The following is a 27,717-nucleotide window of genomic DNA, read 5'->3' as shown; positions in this document are numbered from 1 at the left end:
ATTTTATTTCTCTGTTCAGAAAGGGGAGAGCCTGTCATATTGCATCAGAAAAAAAAAAGTACCATTGGAAGTCGGTGGTAGTTTTATAGAAAAGTTAGGAGCCTGAGAGTTAATACGAGAAAGAGCCGAACTTTACGAGAAACCAACTCTGGGCGATGGCGCATTTTATTTCAGAAATAGGTTAGGCTTAACTCAAGCTAGTATGCGCTACTTACAATGGATTACACTTAACATCCTTTAAAGTGCATTGATATGCTACACGATTCCACTAATAAGGTTGGCTGCACATGATCTTTTATAAGACAAGTAAGCCATACTCCTGGTCGTTTTGGACGGGTTTTTTCTGCAGAATTGGGTGACGTGCAGCAGTCAGCCAGAGGACCATGAGACAGAGCCAGGCTGTCAAAGTGGGAGGCCTGGAGTCCTGATCTGCTATAATGAGAGGCTCTCCTGAGTGTGTCTATCCTAAATAGTAGCGCAGCACCACTCTTATCCTAATTGCTGTGTGGCTGTGTGGCTTCTCCAATGCATTGTTTCTTTTTCGGGGGGCCCACGTCGTTGCCACATGCCAATTTACATGGCGGTGTATAATCACGCATCTCTTCCCGCCCTGGCTCTGTCATTATCACCTGGTTGATAGTAACTTGGTTACCCAGACACTATACCGCGTGGCCACAGCTCTGCTTTTAAGGGAATATTCAATTGTTCAGTTAACGGAAATCATGTGTGATGTTAATGTGAATGCATAACTAATTTGCATAATAAATACGATGACACAATAGTTCATTCTGGTTATTAAAATGTTTTTTTAACCCTAACGACCAAACGTCTCATAATGTATAATTTGCGGATGCATAAGTCAAATGATTTCAGTAAGGTTAATGCGATGTGTGTGTGTGGGTGTGTGTTTGTGTGTTTGTGTGTGTGTTGGCCGGTATGGACACTGCAGGGTTAAGAATAGCTTATCTACATGCTGGTGAATCAAGTGTCGGTTTTCAGCGCAAACTCCTCCTCTAAGGACAAGCTGCGCTTTTCTTCCACTTGAACAACCAACTTGTTTGGGGCACATTCCCAGGCAGCAATGTGGAGGGAAAGAGCCGTTTCGTGCAGCTGACAACTTACCCATTTCTTTTTCTTTTTAATCATTTTGCGAAAACGGACACAGGTCTAATCCAGATGTTTATAGTTTTCTGCTCTGACATAAAAAGGAACATACTAAAAACGTTCGCCCAACTTTTTCGTAAGGGGGAAAAAGTCTCTCGTCTCCAGAAAACTGTAACTTTGTGGGGCCGGCGTCGTGCGTAAAAGCGTCTCCTCTCGGGGTCTGATCCCCTAAACCGTCGCTTCTTTTGCACCAGGATATCTGGAGGTACATCTGGAGCGTCCTTCTCGACAGAACCGGTCACTCGACTTGACTTGATTTGTTCCTTCGGGGTGTTTTGGAGGATCGGATTCCATGCTCCAGCACTTCGGGGGGGATATACGGTGCCACAAGTTGACTATCGCTGCGGAGAAAGCCAAACTTTGTGAAGAAGTTGGTGCATCCGGCCACTGACGCGAAGCCTGACGAACATCTTATGGTGGATTAGTGGAGGATTCATCATCATGGAAGAGGGACAGCATTGAGAAAACGGAGCTTTGGAAAATGCAGTTTGGTTTAGCGTTAGTTTGAAGGCTGCACTGTGCGATCTGCGCTCCTTTAATACGCAAGCGAGGAGGGCTTAGTGAGCCTATAGTCTGTTTATATCCTTTTTATTATTATTTTAATTCCCCTTAAAATGCCTCAATTAAACGGAGGGGGTGGTGATGATTTAGGGGCGAATGATGAGATGATCTCGTTCAAGGACGAAGGGGAGCAGGAGGAGAAGATCTCAGAAGATGTATCTGCGGAGAGGGATTTGGATGATGTGAAATCATCCCTGGTGAACGAGTCCGAGAACAACAGCAGCTCCTCCGACTCCGAGGTAAGCATAATAAGGCCTAATAGGTCCACATAGTTTATGTTTTTAAAGTGCATTGAACGCAGTGTGCGTGTGCGTGTGTGTGTGTGTTCAACCCAAAGTTTAACTCCAGTGTGTGCTTGGCGTGTCTGTGCCCATGTCAGCAAGCAGAGAGGCGCCCCCAGACTAGACCCGACTCGGATCTTTACGAGAAGACGAGGGATTACTTCAGCGAAGGTAAACCTTAAGCCTCATGGGTGTGAGTTTGCACAGTGTGTGTTGTTGTGTTGTGTCTTATTCTGACCAATCTTGACAACATTGTTCTGCAGCTTTGAGGAGACAGCAAGATGGAGGCTTCTTCAAGAGTCCCCACTACCCGGGCTATCCTTTCCTAATGATCCCGGACCTCTCCAACCCCTACCTCTCCAACAGCCCGCTGTCCCCGAGCGCACGAACGGTGAGTTTTGCACCTTTACACACTTGGAGTTGTGTTGCTGCCGTGTTTTTTGGTGTGTTGCTATAATACGTTTTTTTTGTGCTACAAAAGTTAGGCTGCGCGTTTCTTCCTAAGTTTCAGACCCCCATGTACCCCTGTCTGTGAGGGGCTAATCAAGTAGTCTAGCACAAACTCCTTTTGTTCGTTTCGGAAATTTCTCCCCGGCCCCCTTGACTTTTTGTTTTTTCATCCACCATATACACTCACACTATTTCCACTATTCACCAGCCATGGTTTTCTATCCATTCGCGGGAGCTCAATTTGTTATTTTTTCACTGAGCATTTCAGTCATTGGCAAACGTTCTGGTTGTGATCTTTTTGATAATCGTCACAAATGTGGATTTTTTTTAAACTTCCTCAAAATGACATGCATATGTCATACACACATAGTGGTCTGTCTCTTTGTCACACACAAGCGCGTTTCAGTGCCAAGCTTGTTGACATGCTGTGAACTTTGGGAACATTGAAAACATCCTGCTAGTTTTGAGATTTTGCTGTAAGCAAACAAAAAGCAGGGTCTGAAGGCTTAAAAATAAACATATTTGATTGGATAAACCAGTAACGAGTTAAATAACTACACCCACATTTGGAAAACCTTCACAAAAAAGTGTCAAAATTGCAAGGTTTTTACTTCCCTTTTTCTTTAAGAAATCACACTGCTTGACCCATCACCATATGATGCGTTTGTTTTTCTATTTTCATATCTTATCCTAAGTGTGCATATGATTATTATACCACCACACATCGTGGTATAATGAGCTTATCCTTCTATCTTCAGTGTTTCCTAAGCGTGCATATATGTACGAACTACAAGTGCTTTGAATGGCTCTCCCTTCGTTGTTGTGCCGTGTTGTTTAGAGAACATCCTCCCTAAATCCCTCTAAACCACCACCACCACCACTTCCACCACCCACCCTCCTACACACACACACACACACACACACACACACACACACACACACACACACACACACACACACACACACACACACACACACACACACACACACACACACACACACACGCACAAAGGAAAACAAGTACTTTCGTTTGGCCAGCCAGGCCTTTGGCTGAAAGGACCTCCACCCCACTCTCTTTTTTTTCGCTGCCTCCTCCTTTTCACCGGCCGGAGCCCTGTGCCCGGCTTCTCTGCACCTCCCATTAGCAAGGCGTTAGTTGACCATTGTTATTCTGAACGGGCTTGATGGCTTCATTGGAGTTCTCCACTGGGGCTCATTACCTAAATGGATACTACTACTACTCCACGCATGCATACGCACACACACACACACACACACACACACACACACACACACACACACACGGACAGACATACACATGCACGTACACACACACGGACAGACACACACACACACCCATGCACGCACACACACACACACACACACAGATGCATGCACGCACACAAACACACACAGATGCATGCATGCACACACGTACACACACATGCACGCGCACACACACCACCGGGGGAATCCTCTTGTCATTTCTTCATCTTTTTTATTTTTTATCCTTATCTTAACTATTTACTTCCTCTGAAATTAAGACGTGATTTCCAAAACAAAGGGGCTGACGGTTGTTTGAAATCGGCCCTTCCCAGTTGAGGTTCATTGAAAAACCCTTGGATGACTCTTAAGATAAATGAAGAAACGAACAGCACAGCATGGGAATCTGTCCCCCACGGAAGGGCCCCGGCGGTTTGAGGAGGAGGAGGGACGGCGATGATCGAGGTCAATAGGACACGCAGAGCGTGACATGTCACCCGTCACGCGACAGAGGAAGAAAAGACAGTAAATGTCGGGATCGCTCTGGACGCGTTCCAGCCGAGACACCAGCTGTTGTTGAGTCATGCGTAGGTGTGTGGTCATGTTGAGTTTGGGTCGCGGCGATGAGCTATGTCTGCGTTTACCTGATACGGCCTTCTAAGTAAATACTGCTGAAAATGTGTGTGCGTGTGTGTGCAAACGAGGGAGAGAGAGAGAGAGGGGGTGAGAGAGAGAGAGAGAGGGAAGCTGACAGAGAAATTGAGAGAGGGAGGAAGGATTTTCATATTCCTCTTCATGCCTGTTCTTTTGCAGCCCCTCACCCCCAACGGAATAGTCAATAAATCAACCGTCCCAAACCATTCTGAACAACATATTGTCCATAATTACAAAGACAGCACTGTTGGACAGACATGGTTTCTCGGGGCCAGCATGCAGATACCATGTGCAACTACAGCAGCAGCCCAACTCCCCTCTCTCTCTCTCTCCCTCCCCCCCTCTCTCTCTCTTTCCCTCTCCCCTCTCTCTCTCTCTCTCTCTCTCTCTCTCTCTCTCTCTCCCTCACCCCCTCTCTCTCTCTCTTTCCCTCTCCCCTCTCTCTCTCTCTCCCTCTCCCCCCCTCTCTCTCTCTCCCTCTCCCCCTCTCTCTCTCGCTCCCTCTGTGCAGTGTCTCTAAAATGTTTCTGCTGCACGTCACCAACTGATTTCGAAGGCCTGACTTTTATAAATGCAGATGTTGCAACCGCTGCGTATCACCGGCAATGAGAGACAGGCCTACATGGGATCAGCACAATGTCACTCCCCCCCCACCTCCCTCCCCACACACACACACACACACACTCACACACCCCCCCTTCCCCCACCCTGGGGGACGAGCGTAACTGATTTAGAGTCTGCTCCGCACTGACATTCCACTGTAATCCACAGAGAGTTGTGGAGATCCCTATGTTTGGAAAGATGTTCCACCGGGTGTGTGTGTCTGTGTGATTCTCTTTACACAAGGCAAATGATGAGAATCATTGTCGTTTTATTTTTTTTGACCTGGCAGCCTATTTGTACCACCCCCCGCCTCCCTCCTCCCCCAACCCGCACACACACACACACACACACACACACACACACACACACCACCCCTCCGTGCCCCAGCGACCGCCGACCCACCAAGCCGCCAGCCAGCGCCAACACGATCCCCGTTTTCAGCCTCATCAGCAGTCTAGATATCTGTGCTTGTACATCATCGTCGCCGAGCAGTGAAATGCCTCTTGTGTGTGAGAGGTGGCGAGTAGGTGAAAGGCAGGCGAGTCATTCAAATATATCTTCATCAAATACGCCGTGTGGGAGGCGCAGTGGTCCGCGCGCATGATGGCTGAATAGAGCTGATGTTTGCCAGGAGCTGGGCCCGCTGCGTCGGACGACTCGTATGAGTCTGAACACGCTGGCGACGACGGCTGCATGCCTCCCTGATTTCTTCTTCTGGGGCAAGAGAGAGAAGAAAAGCGCAGACAAAGAAAAGTCAACAGAGACATTGTTCAGCGGAGTAAAAGGGCCTCTCCTTGCATAAGCAAACGCTGTTTGTAGGGAGTTATCTCCTCATCTGCCCACTGACTTGGCTTCCATGCTCAAGTGTGTGTACATGTTCGTGCGGCTGTGTGTGTGTGTGTGTGTGTGTGTGTGTGCGTGTGTGTGTGTGTGTGTGTGTGAGCGATAGGGGGTGGAGGTGGAGGTGCACGTGGGTCAGTGGATGTAGGGCTGGCTTGCATACCTCCGGGTTGTGTGTAAGTAAGCCTGCGAGCGTGTCTGAGGAGGGGAATTAATTTCAGGTGAGGGGTGTGTGGATACTGAGGCAGACAGAGGGCACAGTGTTGCACGCCGCGGCGGAACGGAACCCCGATGTTGGCGCCCGCATGCCTTTTACCCGGGGACTGTGTCAACACAGCTTCCATTTTGACTCGGTTTATAGTTTTAGGAAAAAAAAGGGCTTTTTCATTTTTTTCGTCCTCGACAACCAAACAAATCAACGTCAACTTGGTTACACTCTACAATTAAAACAAAATGATTGCCTGTCGTTTAGAATATAAAATAAAAAAAAAACAGGCCTGGCTTTGTTTTTTATGTTGAGTTATTTACGGTTTATTGAAGACATTTGCGAGATTGGTGGAAAATCGGTTTCGTAACACACAGCTCTGTTTGAAAGCGCACAAGCTGCTCCGCCTTCAATTACCAGTAACAACACAAAGTATATAAAACACATTCACGAGTCAGAATTTCTAATATTACGTGACAGAATGCACAGTTTGCTCGTTTATTAACAGTTGATTAACACTTCATCAGTGGAGTGTGACGAGGCACCGTACCCGGGTCCTGTTACCGTGTTGTGGCCGTGTAATAAACAGACCATAATAAATCAGAGTGGTAAACCCTGGTACCTACACGCATACTACCCACCTTTCTCTGCGTCTCGGCCCCACAGTATAACACACTATTGGCTCAGACTTTTATTTCTCAGACGGGAGACCTGGGGTAGAGGGTGAGGAGGGTGGGGGTTCGTGGGGGGTGGCAGAGGGTGAGGGGGTGGGGGTGGGTTGGTTACACCCGGATCCTACAGCAGTTGTGTAGGAACTGTGTGTGAAATGGTGTCAGTCCTGGCCTGTGTCCCTCCCCTCTCTCTCTCGCTGGGTCTCTGCGGAAAGCATGAGCTGGCGTCAACTCCTCTCTCTCTTGCTACCCCGTAGCCTGCTAGTTCACCACTAGTACCCACACACACACACTCACACACACACACACACACACACACGCACACACACAAACACGCCAACACACCCTCTCTCGCCTGACATTAGAAATTCTGTTTATAGCCCTGGCTTGCTTCTCCAGCGCTCGGTCCATCAGGAGCATCTCAGCACCCTTTGAGGAAGGGGATAAGCAGACTCACTCCACTCGCGAGCTGCCGCACACTGCCTATATGCTCCGTGACATCAATCAATCCCTTTGATGTGCCTAGATGAATTTGTGCGCAAATGTGTTTTTATCAATTCATGTGTTTTTCTCATTTGTTATGTTTGGCCGGAGAGACGCTGCGAGTGGCGGATGTTTGGCACGTCACGCTTCCCCCCGTCGCAGTCCTGTCACATTGCTTGCGCTTTCGACTGGAAGTGCGACATTTTTTCTGCAACCTGAGCCTGAGGGGTTATGTCTGTTATGGATTTCTCGTTAAAAAAAACTGGATCATTATCCACATCCTCTTCAAGCTAAAATGCTCGTTTTCGTTCACCTGTTGGGGGTTATGGTGTTTGGCGCGTTGCGGACAACATGTTTCCGCCCGTAGCTTTCCATTTTGTGTTGTTTTGCAGCGTTGTGTGTTTTTTGGACAGGCTGTCCTGAGGTTTATGGAGTTAGAGGAGTTAGGGGTTGCGGCAATGGAAACTACTTAACTCCCAGTGTCTATGCATAAACCCAGCCAAGGCCACTGCTGTAATTTCCCTAGCAGGAACCATTGAATCTCTATACAATGGTGTACAGCTGGTGATTATCAGGAGGGTTTGCATTGAAAATAAGTTATGGGAGTATGAGGCGTGGGGGCTGGGAGTTTGAAGGCATGGATCATGTATCATGTGAATACCATCTTGGTGGAGTCTGTGGAATTAGCTGATGGGAGCTCTGCCTCACCCACACGTTTTTGGTGGACTGCCTGTTTTAACGCGGCTGTGGAGGATATCGGTCGTCTTCCGTTCGGTGTGAGTTGTGTACTCTGCGTGCGTGTGTGTTTGGTTCGCACAACAGCACAGCGCAGAATAGAGATGGAATTTGATGTGTCCTCGGTTGATTGTATCTGTGGTTGATGGGTGAAGGTGTGAACCTGGGAAACAAACGGCAGGATATCACTCCGGAGTGTGTGTGTGTGTTTTGTGTTATGGGACCCCTGCACCGCTACCTTCCCATAACTGTTTATTCCACATAACAAAATGTTCTCCCGCTGTATAACTCTACCTTAAACTCTTTAAGCAGTTCTAATAAAACTTGATTGTACAGCAGGAAGGGGGAAAAAATAGTCAGTAAATAGGGTTTCATCAGTCTGGTATTCCAAACAGCTGTTTTCAGTTGAAGTGGTTCAGCAGGAGAGGGAAGAGGAGAGATTGTTGATGAGATGTCGTGGTGGGAGTGTAAACTGGGGCAGATATGGGTTCTGCTGTTTCCCCCTTCCCCTTGTTATCCCGAGGTGGGCCGGCGTCCAGACCTTGAGGCACTTACTTATCTGAGGCATTCTGTCTCCCACCGAGCAGAGGGACACTGCACTGTGGCGCAGAATGCCTCGCCATTCGCCCCGTAGTGGAGTCCCGGGATCTGAACTCAAGCCAGAGGGAGGAGGGTATCAGATCATGCATGCACATTGTCAGCGGTGATGAGATGTTTATCGGGTTTCACGTCAAGTTCACTCGCAGGGCAAGCAGTCGTTTCTTCGCGAGGACTCACTGTGCAATACTCGAGCAATGGAAATGATGGTGTGTGTGTGCGCCTGTGTGTTTAGTTTTAGCCTGTATCGTGTGTGTGTGTCTATAATTACGGCGATTCGGGTGGATTGTCCGAGGTGTACTAAATAAAGAAGGCGATGAGTACGGCTCCTGCAGAAGGTTGGTTGACAGCGAGCGAGGCAGCTGTAAGAGTTGTAAATCAGCTTGTGCTCGCTTCCCTCGGAGTCTCCCGGGCATGGCGTAGAGGTAGGTTTGGACCGCCATGGAAGGGTCACAGATCCCCACGGACTGAGGTCAGGTTCAACACCTCGCACCTGCCTTCACGGGCAACATACATCAATAACGAATTACATTAGTTACCAGTGCTCATTATGTCCTCTTTTGTGTCCCCTTTGCTCAACCCAAACCCAGGGAGAAAGAAGGAGCCCATTCATGGTCGATTTTGGGATCATTTAATGATGCGCTTGGCAAAGTCTTCATCCTGACAGTGATAGCGATTTAGCCATTGAGTGCTCCCGTGGAACCTCAAGTAACCCGTGTCGACTTGTTTTGGAGTCACAATGTCCTGCTGAGCTTTAAATTGTATTAAGGGCCAAGGCGAGGCCTGACTCCTCTTCAAGCGGAGCCTTCTTCCCTGTCTGAACACTTTCTTGATACCATTGCCCACCTCGTATAGGGAAAAAAATTGTGCAATTGATTTTCTTTCATTGAAAACATAGCGATGGGTCTGAATTATATGTTCTATTCGTTGTTCAATGCATACTGAAACGCTTTGTCAGATGATGTGTGATGTATTGTGGTTTTGCGTTGGCCTTCTTTGTTCGCACAAGTGACAGGTAGACCCTCCCTGCATCAGTTGCAGATATTTGGTCACGAGGGTTGAACACAATCCCCCCTCCGTCTACATGACCAGATACCGAGATCCTTGCAAATGTGACTTATGTGTTCCAGATTCGGAGCCGCTAACATTTGGTGCCGAGGTGTGGGGCGGGAGATCTTATCAGCCCCATATGACATGCAGTAGGCCAGGGAGCCCTTTTGTTTGATTTGCACATGGGCTTGAGCAGCGAGCTATTGGAAATCCCTGAAGCAGGCTTTGGGGGCAGGTCCGATTCTCGTGTGAAATGGGGAAGGCTCTATAGCTCTCGGCTGACTTGACTGGGGCTGTATGGGTGTGTTGGCAGGGGGAGCGCCAGTCATGAATGGGGTCTTTGACTACCTCAGACTTGCCCTGAAAGGCAGGACAAAGACCCCAGGGCAACGGCTTAGAGCCTCACAGCTGAGCTGCAGAATGCCTGGCCGGCTCCTCCTCCCTGCGCCTGATTTAAATACTACAGTGGTCCTCAGCATACTGGTGACGGAGCCGCACATTCAGCGCCGCCGCAGCAGCATATTCATCAGAAGCCTTTGTCTCACGGTTTGTTTACATCAGCCGACGTGGACCTGTGTACGTACGGGTCCGTCGCCTCGGCGATGCCGAGCGGCGCGGCCGAGCGGCGCGGCCGTATGAATATGAATAAGTGACAGAGATCAGCAGCAGCGGTTCCGTGCTGTTGACTCAGAGCATCTTAATTGACCGCGGCGTCTAACAAACGCACGCATGCGCCTCGCCCCGCGACGCGGCCAGAGGTGTTCATTGTCGGGCCGTTTGTTTACGCCAGATATCGATATCGACCAATGAGCGTGTTTGATTTCCGCGGCTCAATCTAATCAGACCGCAGCCCTCTTGATTATCTCTGACGGACCTGCCTGAATGTTTGGGTTCCAAATGTGCCCGAGCAGAAAGAGAGAAAAGCCGTAAATCTTTTCTGCCGAGTTAATGGGTCATCTGAGTCCTGTCCAGACACTCTCTCCCCATAGAGTGTCTAGTTTCAGATGTCACTCAGAGCTTTGTTTGCCGCCCGGGGGTGAAGGGTCACAGGTCAAGGTTCAGAGCCAGTTGGCTGAGTGGTCACAAAAGCGCCAGGCCTCTCTCTGCGTATCCGATCCCTTCTTCCACTGCAGCAGTGACAAAGGGATCAATTTGCAACATTGCTGTTTTTCTTTTTATAATCCCCTATCTAAAATTCATTTTCCCTAAACCTTTGTTGCTGATGTGCTTATCAGGGCATGGTTCGTAGTTTGCCAATCAGGGGAAGGCATGACTAAGACCTTGTCCTTGACACAGACCCTTCGTAAACCTTTCACTTTTCTACTCTCTCTCAGGTGCTCTGTATCACAGGTACGGCTGCCTCTATATTGAGGAGGCATTGTGTTAGCAATGAGTAGCAACGCTTTCTGAAAATCGATAATTGACTAATATTCTGCTCGGCATTTCAAGAAAACGATATAAATGAATGGTCACCTCAACATTTTAGAGTAGCTTTATGAACATTATGTAATGTACAATAAGATAATAATGACAAAGTATAACAACGTTTTCAGGAAAAGCTAAATTCTACCAAGCTTTCTCTTGGTGCCTGCAAGAAATCCCACATAAGGCATTCCAAACGTTTGCTTAGTCTCTCTGTCCACAACACCTTGAGGAGTCTGAGAGGCCAGATCTCTCCCTGCACAGCCTCCCCCAACAGCACCAGCACCAGCACCACCACCACCACCACCACCACCAGCACCACCACCAGCACCCCTGACTCCTTCACACCCAGCCACCACCCAAACATGTCTTCCAGCCAGCTTTATTATGTCTTTTCACGTAGACCAAAATTGCAGCTGCATGGAGCCGAATCTGGAGCACATTAGCTCAGGCGCTGTGATTTATAAATTGTTTCTCAGGCCATAAATCCCTGCTGTAATTGTGCACAGCACCCCTCTCCGTTTCCCCATTCACTCCTCCTTCTTTCCCTTCAAAATATATCCCCCTCTCACTCTCTCTCCCCACCACCTCACTCTCTGTCTCTCTGTCTCTCTCTCTTTCTGTCTCTCTCGCTCTGACACAGCTCACAAGCTTACAGTTCTTGAGTCATCACTAATTGTTTGCAGGCGTGTGCGATGCAGTTGAATCACGCCGTGGTTCTGATGCATTGTTGATATCCCTCCCATTTGGCTTCATCTGACACCTCTCTGCAGGCAAGACAGACTTTCCTCTTATAGCCCTCGTAAACTTTTTTTTATTGTCCGCGGTTTAGTGGGAGCCACACTTAGATAGCCATGAGCATGTGCAGTTAGCCTTCAGTTAGCGTGGGTCAGAAGCCTGGATTCCTGAACACTGTGTAATTGGTGCAGGCCACCCTTCCCGAACCTCTTTCCTGAGAAATCCGATATTTGCAGCGGCCCTAGCCATTACAGTCGGCGTAACAATGTTTTGGGAACTGAGTGGATCGTTAGCTGTGCTTCTCTCATCGTGACGTGATGCCGGTGTCATTAGGACTGTGGAGTGGTTTCATCACGTGTTATCAAATAATAATACATGTTTTATTTATGAATATATATGAATAAAACATATATATATCGGGTAGTTAGCTATATTAGCTCCTATATAGTAGCTAGCTGTATAGAAGGCTAACTACCCGAACTGGTTGCTACACATGCTCATGTGATGTGATATATCACATGATATATATCACATTGAGAAATTGTATCTATTTGTTGGACGGTGACAGAGAAAGAAAGGTCATGGTTTCAGGGAGATAATGGTTTAGTGGCCGGACTTTTTCCACGTCATTGTCTTGTTCTCAAGGGAGTTGATGAACCCTGAAGAGCCCGCGGACCCCTTTGACCCGCTCTCCCCCGGCTTTGTATCGCCTCTAAAAAGACTTCTCAGTCCTTGGGAATCATTGAAAATTTGGAATTTGTTTTCGACTAATTTGCCCAGCGTGATCGAACCGAGGGCCTGTCGATGACAAGGACTGGCTCTAACGGAACGCCAGGTACAAGTACTGTGGCTCCCCAGAGTCTCCGTTACGAGGTAATGTGTGTAACAAACCCAGATTAATACCAGGGCTTCTAGTTAACGTACGTATCATGCACTGGCACCAGCAGTTTGCAATTACCTTCTACAAACTGTCACTCTGGATTAACATCCTGTCTAACAAAGTATGATTCATATTTCAACTGAGTTTGCAAAATCTTTTCCAGCAGCCTTTTTCTTTTTCTTTCTTTCTTTCTTTCTTTCTTTCTTTCTTTCTTTCTTTCTTTCTTTCTTTCTTTCTTTCTTTCTTTCTTTCTTTCCTCGTGAATGCAGTGATGCAAATAACGTATATTCTTGGAAAGGTGTAAACTGATAAGATTATTCCCGTCCTTTGCTGCTTAAGAAGTTTTGGTTTCAGAAGCAGATTGATACTTTGCAACTTTATAGACAATTTAATTGGATTGCGCCCTTTTGTCAAGGTATCAACGCTTGTGTGGTACCCATTTAATTGGGCGCTTTCGTTTTCCACATGTTGTCAAGCGTTCTGACTCCAAACCTCCTCTAGTGAGAGTTCTGTTAATGGCAGAAGCAACAATGGCTCCAGGTCTGTGAGTGTGTCCGCACAGCCTGAGGAAGCCCAGGAGCATGGGGGGGGGGGGGGGGGGGGGGGGGGGGGCAGGGTGGGTTAGCAGTGGGGTGATATGGATGTCATGCAGTAAAATTGAGATGTGGCAGGGCCGAGAGACAGAGACAGAGAGAGAAACACGGAGAGAGGGAGAGAGGGAGAGGGAGCGATGGGGTCTGGAGATTTGTGCTTGCACTCCGAGCGAACACAGGAGGCATCTGCAGGCAGCTGTGGGTGAGGGGGGGGGGGGGGGGGGGAGTGCAGTTACTCAGGACGGGGGGGGGTGGAGCAGGGTGGCGCAGTCAGAGGCTGGGGGTGGGGGATGGAGGTGATGGTGGTGGTGGTGGTGGTGGTGGTGTTGGACTGAGGGGTAGGGTGGGGGTGGTCTTGCAGAGGGAACACAATCAGCCCTCTGTTTTCATAAGACTTGTGGTATGTGAGAGCAGAAACAAATGTGTTTAATTTAGGCCCTTTTTCTCTCCCTGCTCCCCCAACACCACCCATGCCCACCCGAGTTTAAAAAACTGGCTTTTTCCTGCTTTATACCTCGCAGACTCCCGGCTGGGCCAGAACGCTTTAAGCACTTAAAGACGTAAATAATAATAATAATAATAATAATAATAATAATAATAATAATAGTAAGTGTTTTAAAAGCTATAGAGTTTTACATATATATATCTACACATACATATTTATATACAGTAGTATATGTACCATGACAACGTCAGAAGGTGTATATGTATATATATATATATATATTGTTACCTGGAGGTGGGGCACAGTGGGCCTGTGGCCTCCCCAGTGCTGCCAGACCCTCTGTGCTGTACTGCTAACCCGGCCTGCCCCCGGTCCATTTGGGTCCGCTCATAAAGGAAAGAAATGTACGCCTCGCACTTCTGTGTCATTTACATAGACTTGTAGAAGTGTGTGTGTCTGTGCTTGTGTTTGTGTGTGTGTGTTTGCCTGTGTGTGTGTTTGCCTGTGTGTGTGTTTGTGTGTGTATGCACACAGTACACGCGTTGCATGAGTGTGTGTGTGTGTTTGTGCCTAAACACACACACACACACACACACACACACACACACACACACACACACACACAAACACACAACAATCTTCATTTCTATGTTGAGCTTTACCGTAAACACTCAGCCCACCGCAGCCGACCACCGCGTCTTCTGGAGTTAATTATACACAGCCTTTAACGGCCCTGCGTTACAATGAGAGCCGGCTGCTCACCAAAACAATAATAACAACAATAGGGTTGTGTTCCTGTACGACTGGACCGACAATGCCGAAGGAAACGAGAGCGACAGACAACAGCGCTGACATCGGGTCGTGGCGCAGTGACATGGGATCACGGTGACTCCAGGGCCGACGCGGAGCAACAATTGAAAGCAGATCTCTTTAGGTACCGGGAAACCACAGAACTGACTCCTGGTAATTGACTCGCAGAGTGCAGCAGCCTCCTCTTTTTCTTTATGGGAGAACTCCTCATTCCTCTGCAGCTCCCTGATTATTATCTTTTCAGTTCTAATTATACAGTGGGTTTTATTGGCCCATGCCCTTCTGCTCTGCGGCACAATCGCTCACTTATTTTAGGTTTTAACCTGCAGACCTGAAATGAGGATAACCTTTTCTTTTTTCTTTTTTGCGTTCGTCCACTACCTCTGAGTGAACTGGTCCTGATACGAGCGAGGGTGTGTAGGGGAACAATGGCTCGGTTCTTTTGAAGGGTACATATTAGCCAGACTATAACACTGTGAGGCGCTGGATACAGGAAGCAATAACTCAGCATCACGTCGGGCAGATGGAGAAAGAAATAACTGGTTAAAGAAAATAATTGCTTCTACTGCAAAAACTATGTCTTTTTATTTTTTTATGTATCTGAAATTGCCACCCGCCCCCCTGGAAAGAATGCAGGGTTAAGCGTGGCCGTTAATGTGCTCTGTTAGTGTAATTACAGTGTTGCAACAGTAGTACATTTAGGCTTGGGTTTACAAATAAAGACATGGTTTCACACACACCAGGACCATTGTGCGTTCCCTGAAGTTACATTTGCAGTGTGGAAACACATGAAGGCCAGATGGAATATTTGTGGTCTTTCACTGTGCCTTATCACACATTATCAGTTTAATAAGAATGATGAAATAGGAACAAATAAAAGGACATTCTCTTCTCTACGCTTCAGAAACTCTCTGCTTCAGCTCTGGCTCTGCTGCTTTGGGCTTGTGGCTTGTGGCTCTACATGGGAGGTGGGAGGCTGTGTGTGTGTGTGTGTGTGTGTGTGTCTGTGTGTGGGGGTTGGTGTGTGTGTGTGTGTGGGGGGGTCTAGGAGACTGTAACCGGTCAAGTATCCTGCCCGGCCCATGGTGCTTTTCAAGACCTCCCCTCGTGTTGCCTCCCCTCCGTGGTCTCTGCTCTCCCTCCTCTTTGCACTAATAGTTCTTTTGTGTACGAGAAACACGTTAAGAGGCCAATGAGCCTGGCCTTAATAGGCCATGTTACCATAGGAACCGCTGCACTCTGGATGCGTGACCTTTGACCCAGTTTTTACTAGCTGTGAATAAGAGTGCCGGGCGACCAGGCCAGGTCACAATGGAGGTCCGGCCTGGGGAGGGAGTGGCCCCCTGTCACACTCACTTAACTTCACCCCTCCGTCCACTAATGGACACTTCCAATGTGGTGTCCATTAGCCGGCATGCTACCTCAACCGCTACAGGTTCCTCAGGTTTAACTCAATAAAGAAGCCCGCCGGTTTCGGTCCTGCGTGCAGAGAAATGATCTGTTTTACCCCCCCCCCCCCCCCCCCCTCGGTAATGACTTGAGTGCACGGTGAAAGGAGTAAAGCCGTTTTGTCGGTTTCCAGAAGTGCATGCGTTGATTTAACAGCCATTCACGCTGATTACGTTTGTTTAATGTTACGGAGCTTTATATTAAGCCCTGCTCCTCCAACAACAGGTCACATGGTACACCGCCAGCCCGCCGTACCACCGCACATGCACAACGTAAACACACATACGCCCCGTTTGACGGGACGGGGACGTATTTGTTCCACCAATTATGGTATCGGATAAATATTATTCCTTGGTCTTTTTTTTTCCTTCTCCTGGTGTCCAGACCAGCCCCTTTGTTATCATGTGCGACTTCCTCTCCCTCCGTAATCCAATCTAGCGGGTCCCCACAGAGCCTCTTCCACCCGGCCACGGCGTCCCCAGCAGCAGACCGCCACGCCGGTCCGACCTGATCAGCCGCTCGTCGTTTCCCAAATGATTAAACGCTGATTACCACAATAATGGTCTGGGTTTGCTTAAGAATTGTCAACTTAATTGCCACTAATGTGTGCAAACAAAGGGCCTTAATGCAGATGCTGGGGGAAGGCGGGGGGGGGGGCTACTTAAAGCGATTGTCCTCCCTGTGAAAGCTCTAATTGTGCTCCGTGCATAGATCAAGTTAAGGTGTGAATGGCCCCCGTGTGAGCAGGTGATATCAGCGCAGCTAACCTGGGAGGGACTGTTGTGTCAGGGCACGCAAGAGCCATTGTCTGAGGCCGCCGTTCATATGGGCAGGGGAGTGTAATTAACACCTCAGCCAAACATCATGCTGTGTGGCCCATTTGTTTTCTGTTGGGGGGGGGGGGCGGGGGGAAGGAAAACAATAGGGCGGGGCTCTGGGCACAGCAGGTGATTGACATTATCTGCCGGCGCAATCCATGGAGGCATTCCTGCTGCTCCACTATTCAGAGAGGGAGGGAGAGAGGGAGGGAGGGAGAGAGGGAGGAGGAAGAGGGAGGGAGAGAGGGAGGGAGGGAGAGAGGGAGGGAGGGAGGGAGAGAGGGAGGGAGAGAGGAGGGGGAGGGAGGGAGAGAGGGAGGGGGTTATGCACAACCAGTGGGGCTTGTCTGAGCAACAGGCTTGTGCATAAACTCATTTGTTTAGTTGTCACCAGCCCCATATTGTTTTGTCTAAAGGAGTTCCGTTTCACAAACATGACTTGATATATGAAGCGATCAAATCAAAAAAATTCATTTCAGGGGTTCACATTTCAAACAGAGGTCAGAAGTCACCTTTAGAATTTGGTCTTTTTACCGGTCGAAAATCAACTGGCCAAGCTACTTTTTTTACATGTAACCCTGCATTTTCTTACCTGCCTAATGGTCAAATCGACCTGCCATTGGCTGGTGATAGGTGTTGGTGTTTCACACTGTTTTAAAAAATCATTCTGGTAGTAGTCGTACTTGTTTCTGCAAATGTATTCATTATTTATACTTTTTGTTCTATTCCTAACACACCATTTATTTTAATGCATGGGCTTATCCACAACGAACACATGCGTGGAGAGCAACCACCCGCTGCGTGGATAGTTGCTAAAGTTTTGGGAACGGTTCTGTCACTTTGGCAGGGTAGCAGACTTAGTTTGACAGCAAATGTCCTGACATCTGTCTGCATGCGGCGCTCTGATGTCGGGACTGACGCGTGGCCCCACACGCTTCACAAATGACAAAGGCTCTTGGCCCTGTTTTCCTTTGCACAGTGTGAGTACTGTAACAATTAGAAAGCATCACTGGCAGGCCAAATGCCCCAGAGCATATGTTGTCTTCTCTCTGTTCAAAAAACCAAAGGGGGACACGTCGCCTGTGTGTGTGTGTGTGTGTGTGGCATCACTGCCACCTTTGTTGCATGTGGGTCCTCAAAAAGTAGCACATGATTCTACTGATGTCTATTCTGAGAGTTGGAGGCTGTCAGTGCAGGCTGGAAGACAATTAGAGAGCAGTGGAAATGGACCAGTTAGGGGCTCAGACTTAACTGCCAGGATTCTCTCAGTGTTCCGTCCATAGGGTCTGCAGCGGCGCTCCTAAATCCCGCAGTAAAACAGGCATCGCAATGCACCCAGGCCATATGTTGGTTTAGCATTGTTAAATCAGTTAAATTAGATATAGGGCATCTGTCAATAGCGTATTGCTATTGTATAATTGTTTCTTTTTTTTGCTTTTAATATCTGGCTAAAAGTGTCTAAAAACGTGTTTTGGAATATGGTAAAATATACGAGTATTTTTAAGTGTTTATATTTATTTTTATCAGGTTATTATGTGATGCCATTTGGTTTCTCCTCCGGTCTCTGATTGAAGAGGGAGCAGTTCCCGGCTGAGTTGGCAGCATGACAGGATTCCGTATTTCAGCGAGAGAACTCTGAGAGGAAGGCAGTAGTTTAAGGAGTTAGGAAAAATATGATAAATAAATCACCTCCTCACTTTATTCTGTAAGGAGAAACAATTGACTATATATCGACCTGCCTGGGAATATTTCCAAGAGACGGAGAGAGGGAGAGAGAGAAAGAAAGAGAGAGAGAGAGAGAGGGGGGGGGGGGGGGGGGAGAGAGAGAGGGAGAGACAGACAGCGACAGACAAGAGACACACAGAGAGACAGGCAGAGCAACAGAGAGACAGACAGAGGGACCGAGAGACAGAGAGACAGAGAGAAAGAGAGACAGAGAGACAGGCAGAGCGACAGAGAGACAGACAGAGGGACCGAGAGACAGAGAGAGAGAGCGACCCTTGCGTGGTCTCTGCCTTAACAGAAAGGTTGCCATCTCCCTGGGCGGATGTTTCACACCCCCAATGAGCGGTGTCTCCACAGGACACAGGGGCAATTAAAAAAAAGTAGGCGCTTAGAATAAGAAAGTGCCTGGGGGCATGTTCCTCACTCCTGGCAGTAGCTGTCAAACAAGGCATGGATCCGGTGTGCGCAAGGGTGGGTGGGCTCTGGGAGGCCGAACCAAACGCACACAATAGCGCTCGTTTCATTTGTGGAAGGGCCCATGATTGACATAGATTAGACAGAGAAAACTGCATTGTTTTGGATTTTCCCTTCGGAGAGCAGCATTCATTAGGGTCCGTGCACAGCAGAGCTGCAGGAAAGTTTCAATAGGGGAGCGAGCGGCCCCTAAAAGCAGTGGCCTCCTGACAGTTGTATGGACTCGGGCCCATTAGTTTGGAACGTACGATTCAGCCTTGAGCAGTATGGAGAAAATGAAGAGGGCTGATGTCAACTCCAAGAATCCCTCCCCTCCCTCCCTCCTTCCCTCCCTGTTTTTTTTTTTGCGAAGGGGAAAAAAAGGGGTCCCCCCCGCCCCCCACCGCCTTCCTTCAGCGCTCAGTCGGACCCCAGCTGTCAGGAAACAATGCCCCATGCCTGCTCCGACAAACTCATTCCTGAAAATGTTTTTTTTCCTTCTTCTTCACTCCCCCCCCCCCCCCCCCCTGCTATAATGTATTTTCCATTTTTAACCCACGGTGGTCCGAGCTTCCTTCCTCCGAGCTGACTGAAGCTTATCCTTCCTCAATCTGAACGACTTCCAGGAAATGATGACACTGAGTTGCTTTTGTTTTAATTTTTTACAGTTCAACTTTTTTAGCAACTTATAAACGTGAAGGCAAAGGGGCTAACACATCATCATCTCCCCACCCCTCACTTGAATCAACCTTCAAAACAGATAAAAATGGCAAAGAATGACCATGATCCACCGCGGTCCACCCTCATTCAAATGAATTGCAAATAAAACCCGGGAAACACAAATCCACTTGAATGAGGGACACCCTCTGCTCCTCCCCACACTCAAACTGAATGATAAACCAGATTGTTGAGATGCTGCAGTCCGTCCCGCTGTGACAGAACCTCCGTTGCTTCACCGAGAGAGAGGAGGGGAAAGAAAAAAAGAGTTGGAAAGTTGTTGCGTCGCGCGGGGAATTGTAACGTGTTCACGTTCGTATCCCGAGCGCGCCGCTGACACACAGTCCCTGTTGCGTATGACAGAGTACCGCGAGGAAGCGTAATTAGTCACACGATTCAGAACGGACCATAATAACACTCTTCACATTCATAGCACCGGTGACATAAATCCAAAAAAAGTGTGTGTGTGTGTGTGTGTGTGTGTGTGTGGGGGGGGGCGTTCAGGGGTTCAAGGGGCCAGCCTTGGGGCTGGGTGACGGACAGGGGAGGCGAGCCTGCAGTCTCCACCCCAGCCTTGGTCTCCTCTGTCAGGGACTTCCTCCCAGCTGTCCCCCCCCCCATTCCCGGCCCTTTACCCTCCCTCCCACCCAGCGATGGACGCTCACAGCTGGCCTCGTCCACCTCCTTGACGAACGTCAATTTCACAGTCCTCCACTCGTCTTCGGGTTCACATTCCCTTTCCTTCCGTCCGTGACAGAACGCCGTCTGTCTGGGGCAAAGAAAACACCACACCGGTTACAGGTGCTTGGTGGAAGGTTATGGGTCCCCGGTCGACTGGCGTCCCACCATTAAGAGCCGAAGCCAGTCATACGAGGAAGAGCTGATATGCGTAGTAAACTCACGATAATACACAAACGTCTTTTCTTTTTCTTCTAAATCTTTTATTGCCCGATGTCGTTTTGATTTTTCTCTCACCGGTGCCTTGTTGAATGTGAGATTGGAGCTCGGAGTTGCGTTACAGATCTTCCCGTTTTTCAGTGATTCATGAATGTACACATACCATGCATTTCTCCGCCCTTCGCTGCAGTCTCTGCTCTTTCTCATGTTGCCGTCTCCATTTCTTCTCGCCCACAGTACCTGCATATGAAATGGCCTCTCCTGGACGTCCCGGGATCTGCAGGCCTCAAAGACCCCCGTTCCCCAACACCAGGACACTTAGTAAGTACCACCCCCCCCCACCCAACCTCCCCAAACACTGCGATCCATTCGTCTACAGCTACACCCCCCTGGCCCCATGCGGCTCACGTTACAGGCTGGTGGAGTACTCTGAAGACATTCATTCCGTCTGTATCAACATAACTCAGCTTTCGGTCGTAAATCCGTCAAAGTCCGCGCCAGTGTTGGCGGGCTTCCAGCCCAGGTGAGAGCGAGAGTGACGGAGGTGTGTCTAGGCTCCGTCCAGACAGTGCTGCACCTCAACGGACCTGTTTCATATGTGTGTTTTTCATCTCTTCTACATTTTTTTATTGGGAGTGGTTTTGTTTTGGCCCGACGGTGTGTTCTTAACTGTAAGTCTAGATCAACATGGGTGTACGGGCACGTCAACCATCTTGCTGTATCAGGCCCATCTCTCTGTCCGGGGAGTTCCGTCCTTTCACCCTACAGGCACTATGGCCGCCCTCGCTTGTCTTTAGCTAAACAACCCCCCCCCCCCCTCCCCACCTTGACCCCGCGTATCCTGGCCAGACACGTCTGTTTAGGTTGCGGTCGGAGCTCATTGGATGTCATAAGTGGCCATAATCGCGCACACGACAAAGGAAGCTTTTGTAAAGGAGGCGGAGTCTGTCTCGGGCGAGAGAGAGAGCGAGAGAGAGAGAGAGAGAGAGAGAGAGAGAGAGAGAGAGAGAGAGAGAGAGCCGTGCACTGTGGTTGACTTCATGCTCAATTGGAAGCCAATTAAAGATATTTTATCACAATAACGCTGACCCCGCAGTGACCAGCGGGGCTGTGGCCACCTCTGTTCGTCGGACACAGGAGCCTTTGTGCCGTGTGTTCTGCCACGCCGTGGATTGTTTATTGATTGTCTTCATGTTTAGAGGAACACAATGCGTGAGCTCATGTTAAACGACACAAACGAGGCTCAGCAGGGACGGTGGTAACACTGATTGAATTAGCAGAAGGGGGAATGAGAGAAGAGCATTGAGGGAGGGATGAGAAGGTTGCGGAGTGAGTTCAGGATTGTTTCCTCTCTCTTGCGGCCTGGCAGATGCGCTAGGATGCACTTTATTAGGAGCATTCATTTGCCTCTGCTTTGGATTCTTCTCTGCACTTCTTTGACCTTCATCTATTTAACTACTTTCAACCCAGCGAAGATAGTAGATAGAAACAGTGAGGCAGGAGCGATGGCATCAGTGAATCTAGTGCAAAGGGATACTTCTGTTGACTCCTGAATGTTACTCTTTTACATTGCTACCTTGCTCCCTTTGGAGAACCTTTGCACACACTAACGGGATGTCTTCAGGCTAATGTTCTGTCTCGTCTACGTGCTTGCAATTACTTTAATCATTGAAACCCTTCCTCTCTGAAGGGAGGCTTTATTTTTTAGCATTTGAAAAATCGAAAAAATCGAAACACGGCAATCATGGCTTTACACCCAAGTCCAGTATATAATTCACTCTTTATCTACAACAAGGGAATCTACCTTAATGATGTACATGCATCCAAACGACGCACACGCAGTCAAAGTAGGCCACCCCTCCTGTGTGTTCCACCAAAGTAAAGCCTTCTAACTTCCATCACGCGAACTACAAGAGGAAGTCGACAGGCCAACAGATCTGGCGTGAAGCGGAAGCCAGCGGAGAGGGGAAGCTGTGTGACTGGGTACAGTCAGTGTATCTCGGGCATGAGCCCCCCACAGTGCAACCACACACCCACCCAGCCACCCCACCCAGCCCACCCCACCCTCCTGCTCTTCCCCCCTACTGGGCCAGAAGCCCACATGCTCCTCTGGTGTGCCGGTGCCGGGGAGCCAGGCTGATTATGTGCTCATTACTTCAGCAGAGGGAGCGGGGAGTGGAGGGTGGAGGGTAGGGGAGCAGCAGGCTGCCTCCCCAGGCCTGCGGGCTCCCCAGGCCCCGCCACAGCACTAATGAGAGCAGGGGGAGCGGATGGCCTCACACAGGGGTTGGGGATTAATGCCCAGGGCCAACGGGAGCCAGGGAGAGACCTCGAAGAAGGAGGAGGAGGAGGAGGAGGAGGAGGAGGAGGAGGAGGCAGCCAGGGAGCCACGAGCCTTGCCTCCCGAAGCGAGCAGATTTATGAACGACTTGATTTACTTTCTCCCTGAGCACCGGGAACACGTTACTCCCTATTTCCCTAGGAGGCTATGCATGTGTGCGTGCGTGCGTGCGTGGGTGCGTGGGTGCGTGTGCGGACCAGAGTAACATCTGAGGACACCGGCGCGGAGGTCGACTCCAAACAGGTGGCGGGCGTCTCCGCGGCGACGCCCGCTCCCTCCGTTGCGAGGAGACGCGCTCGCCGATGAATAAGTCATGGCTCTGGCGCGCCGCCACCGCCGGGGCCCCGGGAGGAGCGGGATGGTCTGGACCCATGCGACTGTAGGATCACCGTGCAGACCCCCCCCCCCCCCCACTAGTCCTCGCCCGTGCAGACGGAGACACAGGGCACGCCGGCCGGTGGCTCCTCCCCTTCCATACGGGCCATGTGGCACGGCGAGGAAGGCGGGCCGGGGGGGGGGGGGGGAGCCGGCTGTGCGTCCGGCTCCAATCGTCCAGGGGAGCGGCTGCCCCAGCCCACGCCGCAGATTGGGTCCATAAGGCGGCTATGCTAATGCGGGAGGCGGCTCTGGAAGAGGGAGCCTCAATTATTCAGCAGAAACATTTTGTTTAGCATTCAATCGGTACTGTTGTGTTTGTTAGTGGTGCTGGGGCTGGTGGAGGTGGTGGTGGTGGTGTTGGAGGTGGTGGTGTTGGAGGTGGTGGTGGTGGTGGTGGTGGTGTTGGAGGTGGTGGTGGTGGAGGAGGTGGTGGTGGTGTTGGAGGTGGTGGTGGTGGAGGTGGTGGTGGTGGTGGTGGTGGTGGAGGTGGTGGTGGTGGTGGTGGAGGTGGTGGAGGTGGTGGTGGTGGTGGTGGTGGTGGTGTCGACCCCCCTGGGAGACAGGGGAATGAGGAGGAAGGTCTTGCTCCTGTACGCCCTGACTGACCGACTGACAAGCGCGTCCTCTACTCAAGGCACACACAAACACACACACACAAACGCACACACAAGTACAAACGTGCACACACACACACGTACAAACATGGCCACACTCACACGGACACCGGTCATATCCACATATATACGCGCGCACACACGCGCACACACACATATACACATACATACGCAATCACACGCACACACACAGTAGCTCAGCACCCCTTATATCGGCCCGTGTGTCGGGAGCGTGCTGCCTGTTCATGAATTAAACATCAAAGGCTCTGTAGGGCCAGGTGATGAGCAGCCTAGGAGCCCTGACTGTCAAACAGCAGTGTCCTACCAGACCGGACCCACACCGCAGCCAGCCCAGCCTGAGCGGAGCCCGGCACAGCACAGTGGATGAGGAGGGGGACGAGGAGGAGAAGAGCACAGATAGACGCTCCGCCAGGAGGAGGTGGTTGAGGGCTGTCACGACGGTTATGCAGAGTGCATCAGCATTCTGACACGCCAGTTAGCTGTCATTACCGCCACTCTGACAGCACTGTCTTTAACGGCGCACACACTCTGCTCTCCTACGGGGGAAGGCTCCATTATAACCCAACCACCGGCACCGCTCTGCCTGGCACATCCTGTTTTCTTTACGCAGGGCATGGGCTCCGTATTATCCCGCGTTACTTCATTACCCCCTCTCCGCTATGGTAATCGCAGCACTGAGCAGTGTTTCGGTTGGACAATGATTACCAGTCATTAGATCATAGCCAACAATGCTCTCGTATGGGCCCCGTCTGCGTTCGACAAGACCGATAAGCATCACGCTGCCTGTCGCAGTATCGCATTACGGCCTAATGAAGACGGAACGAGAGACTGGCTGGGCCCGCGTTTCTGCTGGACGGCTCTCTGTCACCAACGTCAATTTAGGTAGATGCATTCCTGAGATGCTTTGCCCTCAGTCCCTTCGTTTGTGTTTATAGTTGTGTTCGCAATCTGGATCTGGATCCAGAGAGAGAGTTCACCAGAGTCAACAGTTTTCTCCGCACCACGGGTGCAAACTAAGCGCACGCACAACCCATATTCCTCCGACGGACCTTTGACTGGGATGCCTGGGAGATTCACTCGTTTTGCATTAAGCAGCGAACAAACCAGGATCCATCATGAAATCAAAGGCTTCGGGCTGCCTGGAATGAATACTGATCGGGGCTCGGCAGCCCTGCTGGGCTGATGCAGACCCACAAGACACACATGCATACGCACGCACATGCACACACACGCACACACGCACGCACGCACGCACACACACACACACACACACACACACACACACACACACACACACACACACACGCAAGCACACACACTGGATCCTCTTCTGAAATGGAATATGGAAACAACACTTAGATTCCAGTCAAGTTCAGGGACAGGTTTCAAATTCAGGGCCATGCAACGAGACCATGGGATAGAATGACTTCCATTTCTCCCGAGAGAAACTTAATAATAGTTATAAATAAGCCATGCCTACAAGTGTACGCCAACACATTGTGAGGCATCACATTCAGGTCAATATGTTTACATGTGGACGTGTTTTCCAACGCTGTATAGAAAACATTAACGTATCGATTTATTCGATCGGCTGTATCTATTTAAGTTGCTCCTGCTGATGCTGGATGAGGTTGCTCTACCCGCATGCTGTGTTTGTGTGTGTGTGTGTGTGTGTGTGTGTGTGTGAGTGAGTGTGTGTGTCTGTGTGTGTGTGTGTGTGTGTGTGTGTGTGTGTGTGTGTGTGTGTGTGTGTGTGTGTGTGTGTGTGTGTGTGAGTGAGTGAGTGAGTGAGTGAGTGAGTGAGTGAGTGTGTGTGTGTGTGCCATCTCTGGTCTGCTAACCTTAAGCTAATGACTTGAGGGGCGCCCAGGTGGTGGAGCGTACCATTAAGGCAGAGCGTACCATTAAGGCACAGTCCTCACAACAGCGACCGGGGTTAGATTCCTGCCCGTAAGTCCTATGCTCCTCTCTCTCTCCCATAGCTTCCTGTCTATCTCACTCTACCATGCAAAGGATAAAACCTTCAAAAATAAAAGCTATGACATGAGAAGACACTCGTTTGTCCCGGGGACCGGCAGCAGCACCGCCCACTGGTGCACGGTGTATTATTCTAACCTAGGGAGATCTCCACCTGTTGACCTCTAGAAGTGTGGGGGGGGGGGGGGGGTGACCTTTGGAGGGGGGGGGGACCAGGCGATAACACAAGCTGGGGGGTGATGAATGGCGAGTTTCAGGGCGGCAGATTGTGAAGGCGAGCGCCACGGTCTGTCCCCTCTCACGTCCGCTTCCTGTTGGCGTTGACAAACAAGGCGTGCATTTCTCGGCATGCCAGGCATTCTTTTCACCCTGTCTTCCCCGGCGTTTCGAGACAGAGGCCCTCCGTACACCCTCCCACCCAGAACTGCAGAGTAAAGAGAGAGAGGGGGGACAGAGAGAGAGAGAGAGAGAGAGAGGGAGACACACACACACACACACAAAAAAGCAGTAAGGTTATTCAGTTTGTTCTAAGCTCGGTTCCCCCGTCGGCTGTTTGCCTAGTAATCCAATTCAGATGTGCAGGATCCAAAACCATGTTTGCTTGAATGAAATCCGGCCCTCCACCCACACGGACCAAGGAGTGTGCTTTTCTTAGCGGCCTTCCAAACCGGACAGCCTCGGTAGCGAGACATTGCCACCTCCACCTTTTGCGTCACCCTCTCTCTCTCTCTCTCTCTCCACAATCAGTCACTTTTTTTTCAGCAACTACTGCGCAATTTGTTTCCCTTTTTCTTATCCCCCTCATGTTACTATTTAAAAGCTGTTGTCCATGTGGTTACAAGCTAGCCCTAAGGAATAACACTGCATTGTGTGTTGGGGGGACGGACAGACAGGGGGACGGGAGCTGTTTGCTGTTACAAGCGCCTCTGTGGTAAAGTCCACGGTGTCTCTCTTGTCGGTCTGTCTGTCCGGGCAGAGCCCGTCTGGGTCCGTGTTGCTCTTCGGCCGGTCCCCTCGGCTGGATGTTGTTTATATTTAAAGCCCAGCTCGTGTTTCATGCGGTTTCCTTATTACACCTTGCCCAGGGACGAGGTCGCCCAGCGTTAGAGCCCTGCCCGGCCGGGAGGAATGTTACTTCTGAGCGTCTGAAAGGAGGTATTGATAGTCCTGTTTGTAGCACTAAGCCCCGGTTGAGCCCCGAGTGTCGTTCTTTTCGACGCGACATGACAGATTATTGTAGGTACTGGCTCGAAAGGGAGAGGTAGCCTCTGACCATATATTCTTACTACGGTTTAAATGATCTATTTTCATTCATACGAGGGGAATAGAGCGGCAATGTTCTCTGCATCCTGCGGATCTGGTGTAAGACAGGGAGAGTCGTGATGAGGTAACCATCCTGGGTCCTAAAAGGCAAAATCCCAGAACCTCGACCGCTCCTAACCTCTCCGGGGAGACGCGTTCCAACAGGTGGGATGCAGATCAAAATAGTTTATCGGTGATATTACCTGCACAACAAGTTGTACTCCATAAAGTCTTCAGACTCTGTTGAGGGGAATGCAGCCCTGGAAATGCGATTTTAGAGACGATGATCCTAAATATAGAAAAAAAAAATGTTTCGCGCAAACACTTTATTGGTGGATTCCAAGCGAAAATGAATTTTTAATAAGCGGCATTTGGAATTCTCACAGAACTGCATCCCAAAATGTGCTGGCGCCAGGTTTAGAGGTCTCAGATGGGGCACGCAATGCTGGGTGTGTTCAAACACATTGTTGGATGGAGCAAAACAATCGAGCCTGACACGTATGAACCGTGAACGTGATGCCATATGTAGTAACCGAGGATGTTTATTCAAAGCCTAGCGCTCACTTTTCCTCCGGTGTCG

At 49.7% G+C, this 27,717-nt stretch overlaps 1 protein-coding gene across 1 annotated transcript in view; it reads left to right on the top strand.

Annotated features, from left to right (window-relative positions):
• The first annotated feature begins 1,069 nt into the window (after positions 1–1,069).
• tcf7l1b (transcription factor 7 like 1b) overlaps positions 1,070–27,717 on the top strand; it is a 35,232-nt gene continuing 8,584 nt past the window's right edge. Inside the window, exons 1-4 of the mRNA XM_079738392.1 lie at positions 1,070–1,964; positions 2,105–2,177; positions 2,270–2,397; positions 20,742–20,825. Coding sequence (XP_079594518.1) covers positions 1,779–1,964; positions 2,105–2,177; positions 2,270–2,397; positions 20,742–20,825 — 471 coding nt within the window. The 5' untranslated portion in view covers positions 1,070–1,778. The remainder of the gene's footprint in view (positions 1,965–2,104; positions 2,178–2,269; positions 2,398–20,741; positions 20,826–27,717) is intronic.

The sequence above is a fragment of the Pollachius pollachius genome (genome assembly GCF_949987615.1).
Source record: "Pollachius pollachius genome assembly, chromosome: 1".
NCBI lineage: Eukaryota > Metazoa > Chordata > Actinopteri > Gadiformes > Gadidae > Pollachius > Pollachius pollachius.
Note: the sequence above shows the minus strand (reverse complement) of the source record. Positions and strands in the feature narration are given on the sequence as shown.